The sequence below is a fragment of the Delphinus delphis genome, chromosome 11 (genome assembly GCF_949987515.2).
Source record: "Delphinus delphis chromosome 11, mDelDel1.2, whole genome shotgun sequence".
Taxonomy (NCBI): domain Eukaryota; kingdom Metazoa; phylum Chordata; class Mammalia; order Artiodactyla; family Delphinidae; genus Delphinus; species Delphinus delphis.
The window spans coordinates 34,212,383-34,231,592 of NC_082693.1; the positions used below are offsets into that span (position 1 = coordinate 34,212,383).

The 19,210-nt window shown below is 37.3% G+C and overlaps 1 protein-coding gene across 1 annotated transcript in view; it reads right to left on the minus strand.

The window, feature by feature from the left end:
- Positions 1-19,210, minus strand: part of ADAMTS20 (ADAM metallopeptidase with thrombospondin type 1 motif 20) — a 194,168-nt gene that overhangs the window by 92,235 nt on the left and 82,723 nt on the right. The window contains exons 8-14 of the mRNA XM_060026168.1: positions 16,629-16,734; positions 14,636-14,782; positions 12,641-12,782; positions 10,953-11,057; positions 3,502-3,647; positions 2,119-2,300; positions 1,885-2,021 (exon numbers count right to left, since the gene is read on the minus strand). Of these exons, the coding sequence (XP_059882151.1) occupies positions 1,885-2,021; positions 2,119-2,300; positions 3,502-3,647; positions 10,953-11,057; positions 12,641-12,782; positions 14,636-14,782; positions 16,629-16,734 (965 nt within the window). The remainder of the gene's footprint in view (positions 1-1,884; positions 2,022-2,118; positions 2,301-3,501; positions 3,648-10,952; positions 11,058-12,640; positions 12,783-14,635; positions 14,783-16,628; positions 16,735-19,210) is intronic.

Consider the following 19,210-nt stretch of genomic DNA (forward strand, 5'->3'; position numbering starts at 1 on the left):
GAAAAAGCAATGTTTTTTAAAGGGTCATCCACATACTTCCTGCATCAAAATCACATGGCGTGGAATTTAAAAAGACAGATTCCCAGATTTTCTGAATTAAAATCCTTGGAGGTAAAAACCTAGGAATCCAAATTGTAACAAACACTGACAGTGATTCCCACATCCGTCATTTGAAAATCACTCTTTAAAGTCACGTAATTCAAAAGGGACAAAAAGTAACACATTACAATAACTCCAAAAAGATGTCTTTCATGATTCACGTTTTTCACTCATGACCTTAGAACTCTGGGAATTAAATGAGCACTTTTGAGAGAAACAATTTACTTCTTTAAAATTAATACCTAGCATAATAAACAGTGATTATGAAAAAGAATGAATAAATAAATAAATAAAGGTGAAAGTATACATGGTTTGTTCTAGGGCTTTGAAAGAACAAGTGCAGCTCTTCTCCACACAGATGGTGTCCTCTGCATACATTGCAGTAACGTTTAGTTCTTTGGAATATTCCTTTAAATTTAGTGATCAGGAAAGTAAGAAAAATTCATAAGCCTCATGACTTTTTACTCACAAGGCAAATATTTCGAAAATTTCATCCAGATATTTTCTGAAAGTAACATGAATCTTTATGTTCAGATACTTGTCATATTTTTTCATGGTATTTGACTCTCTGCTGTTAATTTAAATAAAACCAGTTTTTAAGGCCACCAAGTACCCTTTTTCTAGTATTTAATCTATTCCCAAAGTGTAATTTAAGTTTCTCTGAACATCTCATTAGCCCTTTGGGTGCGAGGCCTTTCTCACCTAGGTAACTGGTAATAGATGTTTGGTTATAGGGAGAAGAAATTGGTCCTATTAAGTTCCACTTAATGAAAGGAATGAGTTCACAAGATGACATTTGTATTCTTTAGACAGCATTCACTATCCTAGTTCTCAAACTCACCATCCATTTTTAAGATCACCATCTGCAACTTGCATGCTTTGATTCAGGGGCTCATCTGCTCTCACCTAGAATCCTGCTAAATGGCCTACCTAACTCCAATTTCCTGACAATCCAGTACATTCTGAAGATTCTGACATGCAAATCGAATCACATCTCTTGCTTAACTCTAAATCCTTGTATTTCCAAGAACTTCAGGAAAAAATTTCATATAACCACCATCAGCTGGTAGCTACCTCTACCCCTGGCCCCTTACTTCTTCACCTTTCTAAACCTACTTACCCTGATAATTAGCTCCAGACTCACACCCTCCAAGAGCATTCCCCAAATCCTTTACCCACTTCCCCACAGAACAAGACACTCCTCCTACATCGTCCCCATGCCACCTTGCAGATGAGCCCATAGCACTGCATTCTAATTGTGTGTGTGCCTATCTCCCCCACAAATCTGTGTCCACATTGGCGGCAGGTGCTCTGTTCCATTCTTTCATCTTGGTGACTAGAACGGTATGTGACATCTAGCAGGTATTCGGTAAAAGTTTGCTGAACGTCTGTAAGAAGTAAGAGAATGGAGAGAGGGAGGGAGGATATCACTGCTTCTAACACTGAGGGGAAAAATGTCACCACAGAAGGGTCATGTTCGAAGTAGCAAAAGGACTTTACAACCCTTGGGTCCTAATACATTCTATCTTTTTAGGAAGCTGACCTCATCTTTCATCTTGATTTTAAGTGCCATAGGCAAAACAAAACCAGCAAACTCATCTTACTGCTTCATGAGTCACTCCTAATGCCGGAGAATGGCCTAGGAATAGGCAGCCCGGTAGCAACCAAGGATGCTGCGCTGAATTCGCAAGAACGTATCTGAAGTCATAGAAGCAATACTTGGTTAGAGTTATAGAAGGAAAATAGTATTCTGAAAGTCATTTTAAATGTAGTAAGTTTACTTACCCGACACAGACCTTGAACACAGATGTCATTTGTTTCAGTTCCACAAGGAGTACCATCGGCAACCCTGTCCTTCAACTGGTAGAAGTTAGTGGTTCCAGCCACACGACAATACAGTTTACAACGATCTTTCATGGCAACTGTAAGAAAAAGTCCAATTCTGGGTGTACGATAACACAGCTATGTGTTCCTATGTCTCAAAAATTTTTACATTAAAAAAAAATTCTAATTACTTACTCCCACTATATTTTGGAAGCCACCTCACATTAGGGGACAGACCATGGATGTTGAAATGTTTACCATCAAAATCAGAGCACTGCTTCTCACGAAAGTCCTGCTTGCCTTTTGGACATGAATCAGTGTTACATGATCGAAATTTCATCCTGCGGCCCACACAGTACTTTCCTCCGTTTCTTGGCCTAGTCAAATTCATTACATTGTAAAGCACATCAGTACAAGATTATTTCTGCCATTTACTTCTAAAACTCTTCCATTCCTTTCCAGGATCTGGAAAACCACTGATGTCCCACTCACACTTTTCGTTTTTAACAGAAGTATGTAACGTGGTTGTGAAGCAATTCTGTGGTTAATGAAACTGTAGAAAATATATTTTAACATGGACACTGTGGCCTGGAGGGCAGAAATGATGTCTTATTCACGACTAGATTAACTAACAAGGAGCTAAGTAATGATGGGGATTTGTTTTAAAACCTCAAAAAAGGGTTTCTTCATTTTGGAGGTGTGGGGACACACAGAGTGAGCCAAAGATGATCAGAAAGGAAGATGATAACATGTTAAATTTTAAAAGAAGTATATACGCCTCTTTGTTGTGTATATCCTACTTATCACTCTGTTCAAAGAGTTTCATGGTATCAATCTATAGCCATCTATCGCTATATCAACTTATGCTGGAACATAAAAACTCTTTTGTCAGTGTTTTTCTTTTAATATGAAGACTTTCAGCATAATTTAGCTTTTCAAAAATTCAAATAAACTAAGTTGGATTTTATTCAAAGTATGTCACATTTCTGCATTAAAAAGTCTTCATATATATAACATATAATAACAGAAACATTATTTTTAAATTTTTATGGAATCCCTAAGTTCTTTTAAATAGTTTGGTGAGCAGGACCTATGCTTCAGTTCTTATTCAAACTAAAGACACTGAAGCATCTATAACATGAAAAGAAGAGAAAGAAAATATGACATGACAGATTATACCAAACAGTAAACATACGGTAACAAAACTACATATTTTATCCAGGAAAGCCAAAACATAGTCGAAAGGGGCCAGGATCTTCCAACAGAAGCACAGTAAAAGTAAAACTGCCATTATATTACCATCATTATTGACAACTATTCCTCAAATTTACACCAGATCAAAAAAGAAACAAAATGGCTTGGTCTTGATTCAAATTCTCAAGACTATTTTAATTTACTTTTTTGTTTAAGGTCTGAATCTACCAAGATATAAAGTAACATGGCTTAAAGTACTCCAGAAGTTTTCTGAATCTCAGAAACTTACAGACTGACCTCCAGTTTTAGAAGTGAATGAAATTGATGTTTACTTTCTGGTGCCTTGAGATAATCTTAATTTACAGTGACATAAAAAGGACATACTCGGGCCGATTACAGAGCCTGGTTGTGCTTTTGATTCCACCTCCACATGTTCTTGAACAAGAACTGTAAGGTCCCCACGGTCCCCAATCGCCATCTACAGGACGTGTGTCCATTTCTTTGTTTACACATAGCCCATGGTGGCAATGCTATAAAAATAAAACAAAAAGAAATGATTCATGCATTATCTCATTGGGACATCGTAGTAATAATAACAATAGCACAGAGATCAGTAGAAAAATAGGTACACAATTTTAAGCAAAATGTCATCAATTCAGAAATGAGATTACACGTGACACCACTCTGTGAATATTTCCTGAGTATCTACTGAGTAACTGTAAAAAGATCGACAGAATGCAAAAATGAATAGGAAATTTACCTTGCCTATGAGATCTATAGTCTCATTGGAGAGGGAAGACCTACACATATGGGGAAAACTTAAATAGTATAATGAAAAATATTTTTGAAAAAGAAGCAAACAAATATTTGTTAACGTGGTATTTGTCCATGCTTCTATTTTTATGCAAAGATATCTATCACTCTCCCATGCCTTAAGCTAACTTTCAGCTCTATCTCATTCAAAGTCTCAAAGACCACTTCGTTCCTTGCTTTCATCAAGAAAGCAGAAACGTACAAAAGAATCTGCCCAAAATCTCCCACCATCCCTTCTACCCACCCAAAAGCATCTGTGCCCAGTACCCAACCTTCCTGCCAATTAGTATACATGAAAAATCCAAAGTCGATCCCTCCACTGTGCCCTTCATCTCATCTCTTCTCGCTACTCCAAACACCACTCCAGCAGTTCTCCCATCTCTCCTACATCATCACTGCTCCAGGCACTACTACATGAAAGCTAATCAAAACACGGTCCATGAACGGATGGCAGGCTTTGAACTAGTCACTGTCAGTAGGGAGAAGAGGTATACAGAAGTTGAGAGTAAGCGTTCAGAAACTTTCAGAAGATTTTGACAGAGTAATTGCGTTTATTAAAGTTAATAATTTTAAAATTAGCTTATATTAGTTCTATTTTTAACTGTGCTAAAATACACATAACGAAATTTACTCTCAACCATTTTCAAGTGCACAGTTCAGTGGGATAAAGAACATTCACATTGGTGCGCAACCACCGCCATCTATAAACAGAGCTCTTCTCCAAACTGAAACTCTGGACCCATTAAACAGTAACTCCCCATCCTCCCCTCCTCCCAGACCCTGGCAACCACCATTCTACTCTGTTTCTATGAATGTGACTGCTCTGTATATCTCACATGATTGAAATCACACAGTATTTGTCTTTCTAGGATGGGCTTATTTCACTTAGCATCATGTCCTCAAGGTTAATCCATGTTGTAGCATGCGTCAGGACTTCCTTCCTTTGAAGACTGAATAATACTGCATTGTACGTATATATCACATTTTCGTTTTCCATTCATCCGCTGATGGACACTTGTGTTGCTCCCATCTCTTGGCTATTGTGAATAATGCAACTCTGAATACGGGTGTGTGAATATCTCTCAGAGACCCGTGTTTTCAATTCTTTTGGATATATACCCAGAAGTGTTTGTGTTGGGTCATCTATTTCTATTTTTAATCTTTTTGAAGAACCACCATTTTGTTTTCCACTGAAAAAAACTGGCTTACACTTTGAATGTCTTTTTTCATTCATTTTTATCATTTTGTGCAAGAGTATGTTTATAAATGACCAGAACTGTTTAAAAGAGAAGACTGGTCCTTTATGAGAGATAGTTTGAGAAGCACTCCACTCATGCTCTTTAACTTCCAAACATACTCTTGTTTCTCCCACTTTAACAATAACAACAACGAATTTTTCTTAGATCTCGTTTTCTTCACCAGTTATTGATCTGTTTTTCCTTGAAAGAGTTGTCTACGTTTATTGTCTAACTCTGTCTATTCTCTCTCATCATTCCACCGTCCATGAACCTGCTCATGTGTACATCACCAATGGCCTCCAGGACACTATGATGAATGGCCAGTTCTCAGTCTCTGCCTTCATTGATTTATGTGACACAGTATGTGACACAGCTGATCATTCTTCTTTGATACATTTTTTTCTTCTCTTGGTTTCCAGGACTTGGCACACTCTTGGTTTTCTTTTCTCTTTAATGATTTCTCTTTTGCAGTTTCTTTTGCTATTTCTTCTTCTTTTTGACCTCTTAATGTCCCCAGGCTCAGATTGTAGTCCTTTATTCTTCTTTATTGACAGTCATTCTCAGTCCAGATCTCTCTCCTGAACTCCAGACTCCATAGACAGCTGCTTCCTCACCTTCATTTGAATGTCTAGTAGCCACTTTAACTATAGCGCATCAACACTGAACTCTTGCCTTGGTCCCTCAAAATCTGCTGAGTTGACTCATTTGATCAGCTAAAAACCTAGTCATCTTATCTCTTCTTCCTCTAACATTCCATATCTAACACATTAGCAAATGCTCTAGTTCCTTCAAAACCATACACAAAGTTGAGTTCTAATCATCACCTGGTTTCAGCCACCTGCATCTCTCATCTCCATTATTTCAACAGCTCCCTGAGTACATCTCCTCTGTTTCTACTCTTGGCCCTTACAGTTTAGCCTCAACAGTTGTCAGAATGGTCATGATCCTTTTTTAACTTAGTTTAAAAATTAAGTCAAATTAGGTGACTCTGCTCAAATCCTTCAATTATCTCACTCTGAGTTATACAACATTCTCACAATGGCCTGCAAGTTCTTCCAGTAACTTCCCATACATCTCTCTCTCTCTCTTCACTCCACTCCAGCCAAAATGTCTTTCTTGCTCTTCCTTGAATACTCCAGCAGTACTCCAGACTTAGGAGTTTGGCCATTCCCTTTTCCTGGAGCTCACTCCCCTGGGATGTCCTCAAAGCTAACTCCCTCACTTCCTTTAAAACAGCTCATGGGCTTCCCTGGTGGCGCAGTGGCTGGGCCCGTGAGCCATGGCCACTGGGCCTGCGCGTCCGCAGCCTGTGCTCCACAACGGGAGAGGCCACAACAGTGAGAGGCCCGTGTACCGCAAAAATAATAAATAAATAAAATAAAATGAAGTCCCTTTAAAACGAAAAAAAACAAAAAAAAAACAGCTCATTAGGCAACTTCCCATAAGATCGACCTTGACCACCATAGTTTAAAATGCAATCTGCCCTCTCCTACCACACAACTTCAATCTTTCCTCTGCTGTATTTCTCTCATTCATGGTACTATTATATTGTTCATAATACTCCAGTCTTCACTAGAATACAAGCTCCAGGGGGGACAAGGATCTTTTCTCTTTTGTTCACTGATGTATCGAGTGCCTAGAATAGTATCTGACATGTAGTAGGTCCTTGATACATTTTTGTTGAATGAATTAATCCTATAACCAAGATTATTAGCAGAGAAAAATGCTTTGTGCCCTCCATTGGAACAAATCATTCAATATGAGAAAGCCATTATAAAAGTGAACAAAAACAAACTCTCAGAATAGAATATACTATGTGCATATAAATTTTGTGGGCATCTTCCAGAAACATTTAAAGATTCCTTGCATGTTCCTTATTTATTTATGTATTTCTGAGAGATCAAAGCATGAAAAAGAATGTTATACTATTCACCATGTAGTAAAATTAACTCATCATCAGATAGGTTCAGCATGTCTTCATGCAAACAGATTTACTACCAAAAGCATTTAACAGATATCTCACACATAAGATAGTCATAAGATAAAGGAACTAGAGGAGAGTGTTAAGGCCAAATTATAGAATATTTGTTTAAATTTTCCTTTAATAACAGGTCCATTTAATACTGAAAATGGCTAATGCATAGGGGCTCACTGTTTTTAATTGATTTTTTTAAAAAGGGAATTTATACCTATCATGATCCACATTTTATCCCAAATGCCACCTCTACCTTTAATCTACATGGGCTTTATAGTAGGTTTCAGTATCTCATCATATTTACCTGAATTCCAGCAAACCCATGCCCGCCATACCGTATCACCGGGGGAATATTTAAGTGGCTAATAAGCAAATGAAAAGATGCTCAAAATTGATGATAATCAGGATAAGGCAAGTTAAAATTACAATGAAATTCTATTTTGCACCCATCTAGAATGGCTAAAGTTTTGTTAAGGCTAACACTATCAAAAATTGGCAAGGAATGCAAAGCAACTCAAACTTTCATATTTACATTGCTTGGTAGGTCTAAAATGGTTCACATACTTTGGAAAATTGTTTGGTACTTTCTTATGAAGTTAAACACACACCTACCCTATGACCCAGGAATTCTACTCTAGGTATTTACTCAAGAGAAATGCAACATATGTCCACAAGAAGACTTATACAAGGATGCTCACAGCAGCTTTATTCATAAAAGCCAAAAACTGGTAATGACCCAAATATCCATCAACAGGAAAATGGTAAACAAATTACGGTGCAGCTGAATTACACTTCAACATAAAGGAATGAAGTACGGATGCACACAACAATTTGAATGAAACTCCAAAACATTATGTTGAGAAAAAGCAGCTTGACCCACTTGCTCCTTGCCAAGACAGACTATACTGTATAGTTTCATTTACTTAAAATCAAGAACACACAGGAGATGGGGCAAAGATGGTAGACCCTGAGCTCATCTCCTCCCATGGGCACACAAAAATTGCAACTATTTACAGAGCACCTATCAATGAGAATGACCTGAAGACTAGCAGAAAAGATCTATAACTACAGATATAAAGAAGGAACCACAACGAGATGGGTAGGAGAGAACATAGTATAGTTAAGACCCACACCCCTGGGTAGGCAACCCACAATCGAGAGGATAATTACAATTGCAGAGGTTCTCCCCAAGAACCCAGCGGTCCAAAACCCACATCAGGCTCTCCGGACTGGGAGTCCTACACTGGGCAGACGAGCCCCACAATGTCTGGCTTTGAAGGCCAGCAAGGCTTACTTGCAGGAGAGGCAGAGGGCTGTAGGAAACAGAGACTCCACTCTTAAAAAGGCACACAAAAAAATCTCATATGCTCCAAGACCCAGGGAGGAAGCAGGAATTTGAAAGAAGCCTGGGTCAGACCCACTTGCTGATCTTGGAGAGCCTCCCAGAGAGGGAGAAAGCAACTGGGACTCACCCTGGAAACAGAGACTCTGGCAGAAGACATTTTAGGGAGCTCATCCTACCACAAGGACACTGGTACTGGCAAGCACCATTTTTAATCCTCCTGCTAGCTTATTAGCATCAGGACCTGGCCCCACTCACCAGCCTGCTGGCACCAGTCCTGGAACGCCCAGCCCCTAGATCCCCAGAGACTTGCAGCTGGCCATCAGACAAAGCTCCACCCACCAGGGGGCAGGAATCAGCCCTGGTACCCCCTGGGCACTGGCCCCGCCACCTGCTGGCCTACATGGACTCTGGGATGAACAGGGCCCTGCAGCCATGGTCCTGGACCAGATTCGGCACACCAATGGACCAGCACTAGCCCTAGGACTTCCTGGGCCGTGGCCCACCTACCAGCAAACTGAACAGCTCTAGGACCCCCAAGCCCCAAAGTTAGAGACCCCAGAACCCAGCTCCACCCACCATGGGCCACCACTAGCCCTGGGACCAGATTTACCCACTAATGGGCAGGTAGGAGTGCCTGGACTCCCTGGACCCCACAGACACCATCCCTGGGAAGCACCATGGCCCCACAGCCAGCTGTCCTGGGATCCAGCCCCACCCACCAGTGAGCTAGCACCAGGACCAAGCCTCTCCTAACCATGCAGCCAGCCACACCAGGACCCAGCCATACCCACAAGTGGCCAGCAGCCTCCGCACAAGGCAGAACCTGGCAACCAACAAGACCAAGATGACTGAAATCATATCAAGCATCTTTTCTGACCACAATCCTATGAGACCTGAAATCAACTACAAGAAAAATATTGTAAAATACACAAATATGTGGAGGCTAGACAACATGCTACTAAACAACCAATGGGTCACTGAAGAAATAAAAAATACCTAGAGACAAATGAAAATAAAAACACAACAATCCAAAATCTATGGAACGTAGCAAATGCAGTTCTAAGGGGAACGTTTGTAACAACACGAGCCTACCTCAGGAAACAAGAAAAATCTCAAGTAAACAACTTAACCTTATACCTAAAGGAACTAGGGTAAAAAGAACAAACAAAATTCAATGTTAGTAGAAGGAAAGAAATCATAAAGGCCAGAGAAGAAATTAATAAAATAGTTACAAAAAAATAATAGAAAAGATCAATGAAACTAAGAGCTGGTTCTTTGAAAAGATAAACAAAATTGATTTATTCAGACCCATCAAGAAAAAAAAGAGAAAGGGCTAAAATCAATAAAATCAGAAATGAAATAGGAGAAGTTACAACTGACACCACAGAAACACAAGGGATCCTAAGAAATTACTATAAATGATTATATGCCAATAAAATGGACAACCTAGAAGAAATGGACAAATTCCTAGAAATATACAATCTCTCAAGACTAAATCCCAGGAAGAAAAAGAAAATATAAAAACACCAGCACATGAAGTTCACTAGTAATGAAATTGAATCAGTAATTTAAAAAACTCCCAACTAATGAAAGTCCAGGGCCAAAGGGCTTCACAAGTGAATTCTACCAAACATTTAGAGAAGAGTTAACACTTATTCTTCTCACACTATTCCAAAAAATTACAGAGGAAGGAATGCTTCTGAATTAATTCTACAAGGCCAGCATCACATTGATACCAAAACCAGAAAAAGATGTCACAAAAAAAGAAAATTACAGACCAGTATCACTGATGAACATAGATGCAAAAATCTTCAACAAAATATTAGCAAACTGAATTCCACAATACATTAAAAGGATCATACACCATGATCAAGTGGGATTTATCCCAAGGATTCAATCGTTCAATATCCGCAAATCAATCAATGTAATATACCACATTTCATTATCTTGGTGAACCTATCACTTGACATCATGTTGGCAGATTTAGATAAGTTCATGACTGATGCTAGAATGGCAAAGATGTAGTATGGTAGGCAGTTTATCTTGCAGTACAATGTATTTTAAACATTAACACCAATAAAGATCTGAAGAAGCCACTTAAAACTTTCAATTATACTTATCTGAATTTTTAGGATAAAACGTATACAATGGTAACATCCTTGAATTTGGGGGATTTGCTGTAATATCTATGGCTAGACTCATTTTTAATAACAAGACTATAATATGCTTAGATAACTAAATATCCATGTTATTATGTAACTATAATATCCATCTGCTAGATCTTGAAAAAAAGAGTAAAATTTTAATTCACTTGACAACATACTACATCAAACAAGTAAGACAAAAACATTAATTCAACTAGCAGAACAAAAGTTGACAGCGAAAAGGAAGAATGCTGAAACGCAGAGCAATCGCCTCCTTGGATAATCTCTTGATATAAGACTCACCCTTCGAGAAAACCTACCATCCCAGGACCACAGTTTGTTCCATCTGCCAGTGGCATGTGTTGAGTGCGACAGCCCTTGTGAACTCCTTCTGCACTCGTGCACCAGAGACGCCTGCATTGTTTCTGCAGAGTAAGAAAAGGCACGCAAGCAAGAGTGAAAATAACACTGTAACCACGGAATCAATTCAGTATCATGCATTGGTTTATAAGCTGATCCTAGGTACTTCCTGGTTTCATGGTCAGAGCGGGAAATAATCAGTAAAAAAATATTTGCTAAGTCAGTCCAAGTCATCGATTTTCCTCTAAACACATAAAATGGCAAGATTTCATTTTTAAAAACTTTTGGATTATCATCAAACACTGAACAATGGAAGAGATGTCTTGGAGTAGAAGTATTCAAAATTATGTGGGACATTTTTCTCTCTTTGCAAGACATTTTTCTAAAGGACTTTTTGTTGTTAAATGTCATTCACAAGGAGTTTCCAAAAGTCCCTTTTGATCCAACAGTGGAATGTATGAATAATGTGCATAGAAATATTGTATAATGTATACTGGTTTCCTATTTTGTGAATATAATGCATACTTTCAACTTTTGAACAAAGCGTTCTGAAGTTTTCACAAGATACGAAAATTCACAGAGGCTCACAGGAGCTATACCCAAGATAATCCCTTTCTGTTTCTAAATTTAAATTCAAAGTTCATTCAGTACCTAAGTCAGGTAGGAAAGAAATGTATCTTTTATAACAAAAAATTAAGGTAAATCTTCCCCCCTCCAAAGTAGATGTTTAAAAGCTTATAAAATTTGTGATTATAAATTTAAGATTTTAGGAATATTATTCACTGTATGGAATATGCTTTGTATGTCCCTGTGCTCACTGTTAAGTAACTTTCATTCATTCATTTATTCATACATTCCTTCACACATTCATTTATTCATTCATTCAACATGCAGTAAGCACTTATTTTCTGGTGCCTATTATGTGGCAGACCCTGAACTGCACCCTGGGGATACTTAAATGAATAAATAAGGCTGGATTCCTGGTCCAATGATCCTCACAGTCGAGTAGTATAGTAAGCAATTTGGCAAAGTTTTATACAGGAATGAAGAAAATGGAATGAGTATTCTGCTTGGAAAAGAAAGGCATGGATTCACCAAAGTAGTGACGTTTATTCAAACTAAATCTTAAATTTAATTTACCCTCAAGATAAGGTAAAAACTTGGTTATAGATTCAGTAAAAATGTTAACTCAGCTATTTCGGTGGAAATTTAAAGCATCTAACCTGTGAAAAATCCTCAAAATAAATTATAGAGTAATGGTTTAATGAAAACTAAACAACAAGAGCCAAATTTCATTCCTTTGGATTCAAATCTGTATAAATTAAAATGTAGTCTCTGAGATTCCTGGGGCCTTTAATACAATTCATTATCAAAACACTTATATTTTCTTCTCCCACCCACAAAACAACATCATTTGAAAATAACTATTTGAATGCTTTTAATTTTCAGTAACCTCTCTGTGACTCTTGTTTTCTGACTGGGGATACTTTTTTAAACCTTTTCCTGACAAACACTAAATTTTTCTAATCCTTAAAAATTTTAAAGATATATTCAGCACACTGTCCAAAAGAATAAATGTACATTTCGAAATGTAGTCAAACTACAACTTTATGGTAGTTTTCAAACAAAAGGACATAATTTTTCTTACCAAATAGGGACACACTTGTGATCCAGGACCAAACATAAGTTCACATTGCTTGTTCACGTCATACACTGATCCAGGAAGTTGTGAAGACAGATCGTATATTCTTCCATTTGGTTTGTCAAGGAGGCATTCCCCATGACCAGTACTGTAACAATGACAGAAAACAAAGTACTGTGAATACATATGGATGCATTTCAGTATAAAATTCTTTATCACATTTTCTATAGCTCTGCACTTTCAAAGAAACTATCAATATTTTTTCATAATTTAAAAACCAACTCACATGAAAGTCAGTATGAAAACCTCAGTTTATAAAGGACAGTTTATGTGTTTGTTCTCATTTGATCCCCACAACTGCCTTAAAGGTAAACATTTTTTAAAAAGAATAACAAATAAACAAAAATTCATCACAATATCATGTTTGAAACATACATTCCTGTTTTGATCACACTACACTTTTGGTCTGCTTTGCTATCCGATAGCAATGCCCTATATCTAATGTCCAAATTGTCGAAATGTAAAAAGTAAAGTTTTCAGATCATCTGAGAAAGTACATTGATAGCTCTAAGTGACAACAAAACAAAGGAATTTCCAAAAGTGTTATGTGGTCTCCATCTCAAAGAGTTTTTTTAGGAAAAGAATATAAAGCAGAGTCAATAATGTCAGCTTTGGGAGTTTGCATTTGGGTCTCATCACTTCCCAGAATGCATGGTGTGAACAAGTTATTTAGTCTCCCTGAGCCTAAGTCTCCTCATCTGTAAATTGAGAGTGGTAGTGTTTACCTTGCAAATTGCTATTAAAGTATATGATATAATATCTTGAAGGAGTTAGAAAAGTGGTAAATAGTGGTGAAAATGTGTATGTGCTATTCCTAGTGTGTCACACGATAGATAGTCTGCAGAAAACTTTGTGAAAATGTTCAGCCATTCTAATTGGGTTAAAAGCAGCAATTTATTCAATGGAAATAATTAGAAGAAATATCTTGGGGGGGGGATTTTTTACAGCTAGAGGGCAAATTAAATTTTGTCCCAAAAATGAACATGTAATTTTTAAAATACCCATTGGCTAGAATCATATTACCCCCTTCCAAAAATAAGCACACCCACTGGTATTTTTAATCAATACCTCAGTCAGCAATTGAACAAAGCTATATGCAATCATGTAGAGATCAGCAACTGTGTATTGTGCTTTCAAATCAAGTTCCCATACAAGGATAAATAATCACTGCTGATTATAATTAAGGGATATATTTATACACATATATTCCAAAACATGGTTTCATTTATTCCTGTAGTTCTCATATAGATAGGTAACTAAAACTGCATAAATTGGTGATTAGAATATGTAGTAGAAAAAAATCAAACAGTATTTTGTTTATAAGAGCTTGGCCTTGCCTTTTGAACAAGTTTCAGTAAGTAGGATAGAAATACCATTTGGATAAGAAGTTGGGAAGCAGAGAAACCTGGTAGGAGTTGAAGAGGCAAGGCAAGAACAATCTGGATCTGCCTCCTGTCTTCAGAGCTGGGAAGAGCCTCCAAAGAACAGGTAAACCTAGAGATTCCATATCCCTTCAGAGAACTATTTGTAATATTCGTAGTTTGATTTTAGCTATTCTTTGCCCTTCAAGGGCACCTCAAACTTGAACTAAACTCCTCTTAAACTATTACCTAGTAGCTTCTGAAAAAATTCAAACACACACAAGGAAGCTTTGATTCCCATTAAGTCTCCCCCTAAAATAAGTTTTTCCCATAACAGAGAGCCCAAATAAAAAAAAAACATGATAGCTAGATCTGAACTGCCCCCCCGCACACCAAAAATATTAGTTAAGAATGAAATAAAATTATTTTGTTTTTAAACATCCATTTGTACAGTGAAAGTAAGCTTAAACAATAAAAAACTCAACAGAGATTAAACCACTCTAAAAGAACATACAAGTTTCAAATTTCATAATCTAATACATGTTCAATTATTTAACTAAAGTAACACAAAATCACTTACTCTAGGAATTCAGTGATGTATTTCTGACTACATTTTGACCAGGTCCAAGGACTTGTGTGGTAATTTAAAGTTGGAGCCATTACATGATACTGATGTTTAATTCCAGTTTCCTTACATTTAAAACTATCATCGTGTGGAACATTAAATCTAAAAATAAAAATAAACACTTAAAAAAGAATATTAAAATATGTATACAACATTAGAAACAGATCTCTTATATTTAAAGTATAATCTAAAATGCAGATAAATCTGATTACATCAGGATTTGTACTCTTGATCTCTCCATAAAGTATTGTAATGCTAGGGTGACCTTCATGTTTAGAAGCACATGATGTCTAAGAAACAGTAGATTATAACTTTGATCAGTAGCACAGTCTGTTGACTTGGTATTTGAATTTAAACAATTAAAATATTTGGATTCTGGCTCACTTCATCACAATATGGACTTAGCATTAACATAAAAATAACTGCAGTCTCCAACACACATACCCTAGGAGATGCGTGGGGAAAGATTAGGTGAAGGCTCTACCACACTAAATTCCAGACCATTGACTATCGCTACAGTATCAAAAAAAAACACAAAAAGCACTTCTTTAATTTCGTATCACTCTATATTTTCCATCTATTTCATATGAAAGAGCCTAAGTGCTCTTTCTGGTTTATAATCAATAAGTGATGATTTGATTGAACTGGAATAATAAAAATATTCCTAAAGGGCAACCAAATCTTCACAATAAGAGCAATGCTATTAAATGATTAGCTGGTCAGCAACAAATCCTACACATTCTTTTGAGGACCCCAGTAAAAACTCACATTTAGAAGAAACCACTTGATTCAGATCCTTGCCTGTCAAAATGTGTACATAAATCAGTATTGTAATTAAACTACTTACCTATATTCTAAAGACACCTAAAGAGTTTCTCAGGAAGAAAATAAATGTCTAAGATGGTACCCTCTGCAAGAACACTCTTCTCCTAGTTAGCACCAGTAGTAACCAGAAATCAGTGCTTTCCAGATGTTGCAACGCATGATGTACCTCAGGCAGGTTCCTGATCTGCCCCGACTTCAACAAACAATATAAAAATCTGAGTGTGCATCTTGTGGATGGTCATGAGATATAACCATGCTAAAGGGAACTGAAGAGGCACTAGTCTAATAAAAACAATCTCCACGTGAAATTATTCCAGCTGAATATTCTAATGACGTTAAGCCATGACCAGGAAAAGAAAATGTAGTCAAGAGAGGCAACTCTAGCCTCAATTCCTTATTAGCAGATAACCAAGAAATCAAAGGAGTACTGGGGGTACATTTGGGATCATTTTTCAGGGGATGAGTTTCAGAGGGGTTTCTGATTTTCTCTGGGAGCCCCAAGGGTATCATGGGAAATCACAGCCTCCACATTCTTAGAGCATAAAACCCCAGTAGAATTTTTAATAATGCAGGAACAGATAGGAGAATCTCAAATTAAAAAAAAAAAAAAACAAAAAAACAAACAAACAAGAAAACTATGGAACTGGGAGGAAATTTTTAAAAAAATCTTTTAGTAATTAAGAAATTCCCACAGGCCACATCTTCTGCTGGGGCTCTGAGCTATAAAAGCAGGAAATGAATTGGTACTACAAATATTTTGGGGAGTTCCCCAGAACCAGGGGCCCCTGCAGGCCCTCCCATAAGATGGTAGAGCACAGTACCTGGTCATGTATAGGATAACAAGGGATAGAGGCCAGAAGTGCTTGTCATGTAATCCAATACAGTAAATGAAATAAAAGAATTCCCAAGCTCTAGTTCTTTGCTTAGTCTGTTGATCTGTGCAGCCTGTCTGACCTAACATAGATCACAAAAGAGCCAGAGTTAGAATTTCAGGGGTGAAAATTATGCTACTAATACTTTATAAAGATATAAAGGTGCTAATTACTCAATTGAAGATGGAATTTTAGACATTTGTGCAATGGTATATAGAAGGCACGTTACTGAGGTGACAGAAGGTACTTACACATGCCCAAGCTCGTGGGCTATGGTAAAGGCAGCACTGAGTCCATTTTCTTCACTAATAGAGCAGCTCCGTAAAGGATCACACAGGGTACCTAATTCTGCTAAACCTGAAAAATTTCATGTTTGTATTTCAACAAAATGGGAAATACCAGAATCATAAAGAAAGCACTAAAGCATTTATCGTTGGCATTACTACTTAGAAATGAATGCAGTTGACTGTTAATATTGCATGAACGTTTTGAAAGGTAAAGAAAAAAGAACAGAATGTTTTGTCTGTAGTTGAAATCTTTTCAGCAAATTCTTGGATTCTTTCACTGAAGAAAATAATCCAAAATATGGGACAGGCAAACAGTTTTTTAAAAAACAGAAAAATAAATTTAAAAATTTATTACAGGAAGAATGAAGTTTTAGGCCACGTTAGTGTGCGTAATAGGAAAGGTAATAAATGTTTAAATTGGTAATAGCACTAATAAAGAAAATAGCACAGAACAATATAAATTTTCTTTTATTTTTTAAAGTTTTGAAGCAGCATACAATTATTCAGTTACCATATGATAATTAAATGAGTAAAAATATGTTAAATGCTTAGAATAGTGCCTGAATTTAATATGTGTGAAATAAAACATGATAATAATATAATCACTGGAAGCACTTGATTTTGTAACCACTTCAGCAATGGGAAATGTATCACATGTCAAGATCTAGTCACTCATTTAAATAACAACGTGCAACTGTGCAACTCGAATTGCTGCTGAAAGAAGAAGACACCATGAACTGGTTGGACACCAAAGACAGCAATAGTTACAATTGATATAGTCTTTTAGTCTAGAAAAAGAAATTCAAAATAAATGTTCATTATAATAATCCTACTCCATCATCAACCAAGGTAGCATTTCATTTTACTTTTCAACATAATACAATGGTTTTTGCTATTGCTAGCCTTCAATATTTGCCTGCAAATTTATCTGCTCTCCTACAATGATTCCTTCCATTAAAAAAAGATTATCATATGTAAAATAACCAGTTTCTTACTGTAAAGTTTTACATTTAGAAATTTCTTAATATAAAATAAATACTTATATTAGCTACTGTGTTTTAGCTCCCTCTTCCTATGTATTCTTTTAGTCATAAATGTCAGAATAAACTGAACACATTTCTTTCATGAATATGCTGGCATTCCCTTGCCTTCATTAGTATTTTCAATTTGCCTAGTGGCTCAATTCCAGTGTATTCATTTTCAGGGCTGTGTATTTGGAACACAATATTGACTCCATTACCACCTAAACTTTATGTTACATCCTTAAAGATAGATATATTCTAAACTGAACATTTTAGTCACATGACATATCTGTAAAAATATGCATTGCATATGATTAGAGACCATGATCAAATATCCCCATAGGCAAGACCAACAAAAATCAAAGTGAATGTATAGCCTTATGGTACCAAGCAGCCGGCTGAGGGTTTGTGCCTAGATTCACTCATGTTGATCAAGGGTTCTCTAAAACTGGGCAGAGATAGAATAAAGCAGCACAGGCCCGAATCTGACACAGATTCCCCATGTTTGGAAGTGTAAGAAGCTACACAGAGTCACCAATCCATCATGTTAAAGAATAAAAACCATTTTTTAACATACTTTGTAAAACATGCTCAGAGACTAAGGAAACAGTACCTGCAAAAGGATAAATGAGCAGGAAACCTAGTAATTATTACCAACATCTTGTATTTGTCATTAAGAACTATCCTTAGGGTGTGTTCAATTGAGGAGGTAAGAATAAAGGAGCAGCAGCTACTCAGGGGAGGATTTTGGGGGGCAATGGGAGAAGTATAAGAAAGCAAATCCAACTCCAAGAAAATATTGAATTCTCTCCTATGCCATGTTCTGCAAGTTCCCAAATAAAGGCACTTTTTGGTCTCAGAACCCATTGCCTAAAATCCTGGCTGAGTCCCTGGGTGGAGAAAGACCCTGTAAAACATCCGTGTGGCTGACAGGGACTTGGTGCTCCAGCCTGGGGCCAGGGCTGAGCCCCTGATGTGGGAGAGCCGAGTTCAGGACATTGGACCACCAGAGACCTCCTGGCCCCATGTAATAACAATCAGTGAGAGCTGTCCCAGAGATCTCCGTCTCAATGCTAAGACCCAGCTCCACCCAACAGCCAGCAAGCTCCAGTGATGGAGGCCCCATGCCAATCAACTAGCAAGACAGGAACACAACCCCACCCATTAGCAAAGAGGTTGCCTAAAATCATACTAAGTTCACAGACACCCCAAAACATACCACCAGATGTGGGCCTGCCCACCAGAAAGAAAACATCCAACCCCACCCACCAGAACACAGGCACCAGTCCTCTCCACCAAGCCTACACAAGCCACTGAACCAACCTCACCCACTGGGGGCAGATACAAAAAACAACAGAAACTACAAACCTGTAGCCTGGAAAAAGGAGACCCCAAACACAGTAGGTTAAACAAAATGAGAAGACAGAGAAATAAGCAGCAGATGAAGGAGCAAGGAAAAAACCCACTAGACCAAACAAATGAAGAGGAAATAAGCAGTCTACCTGAAAAAGAATTCAGAGTAAT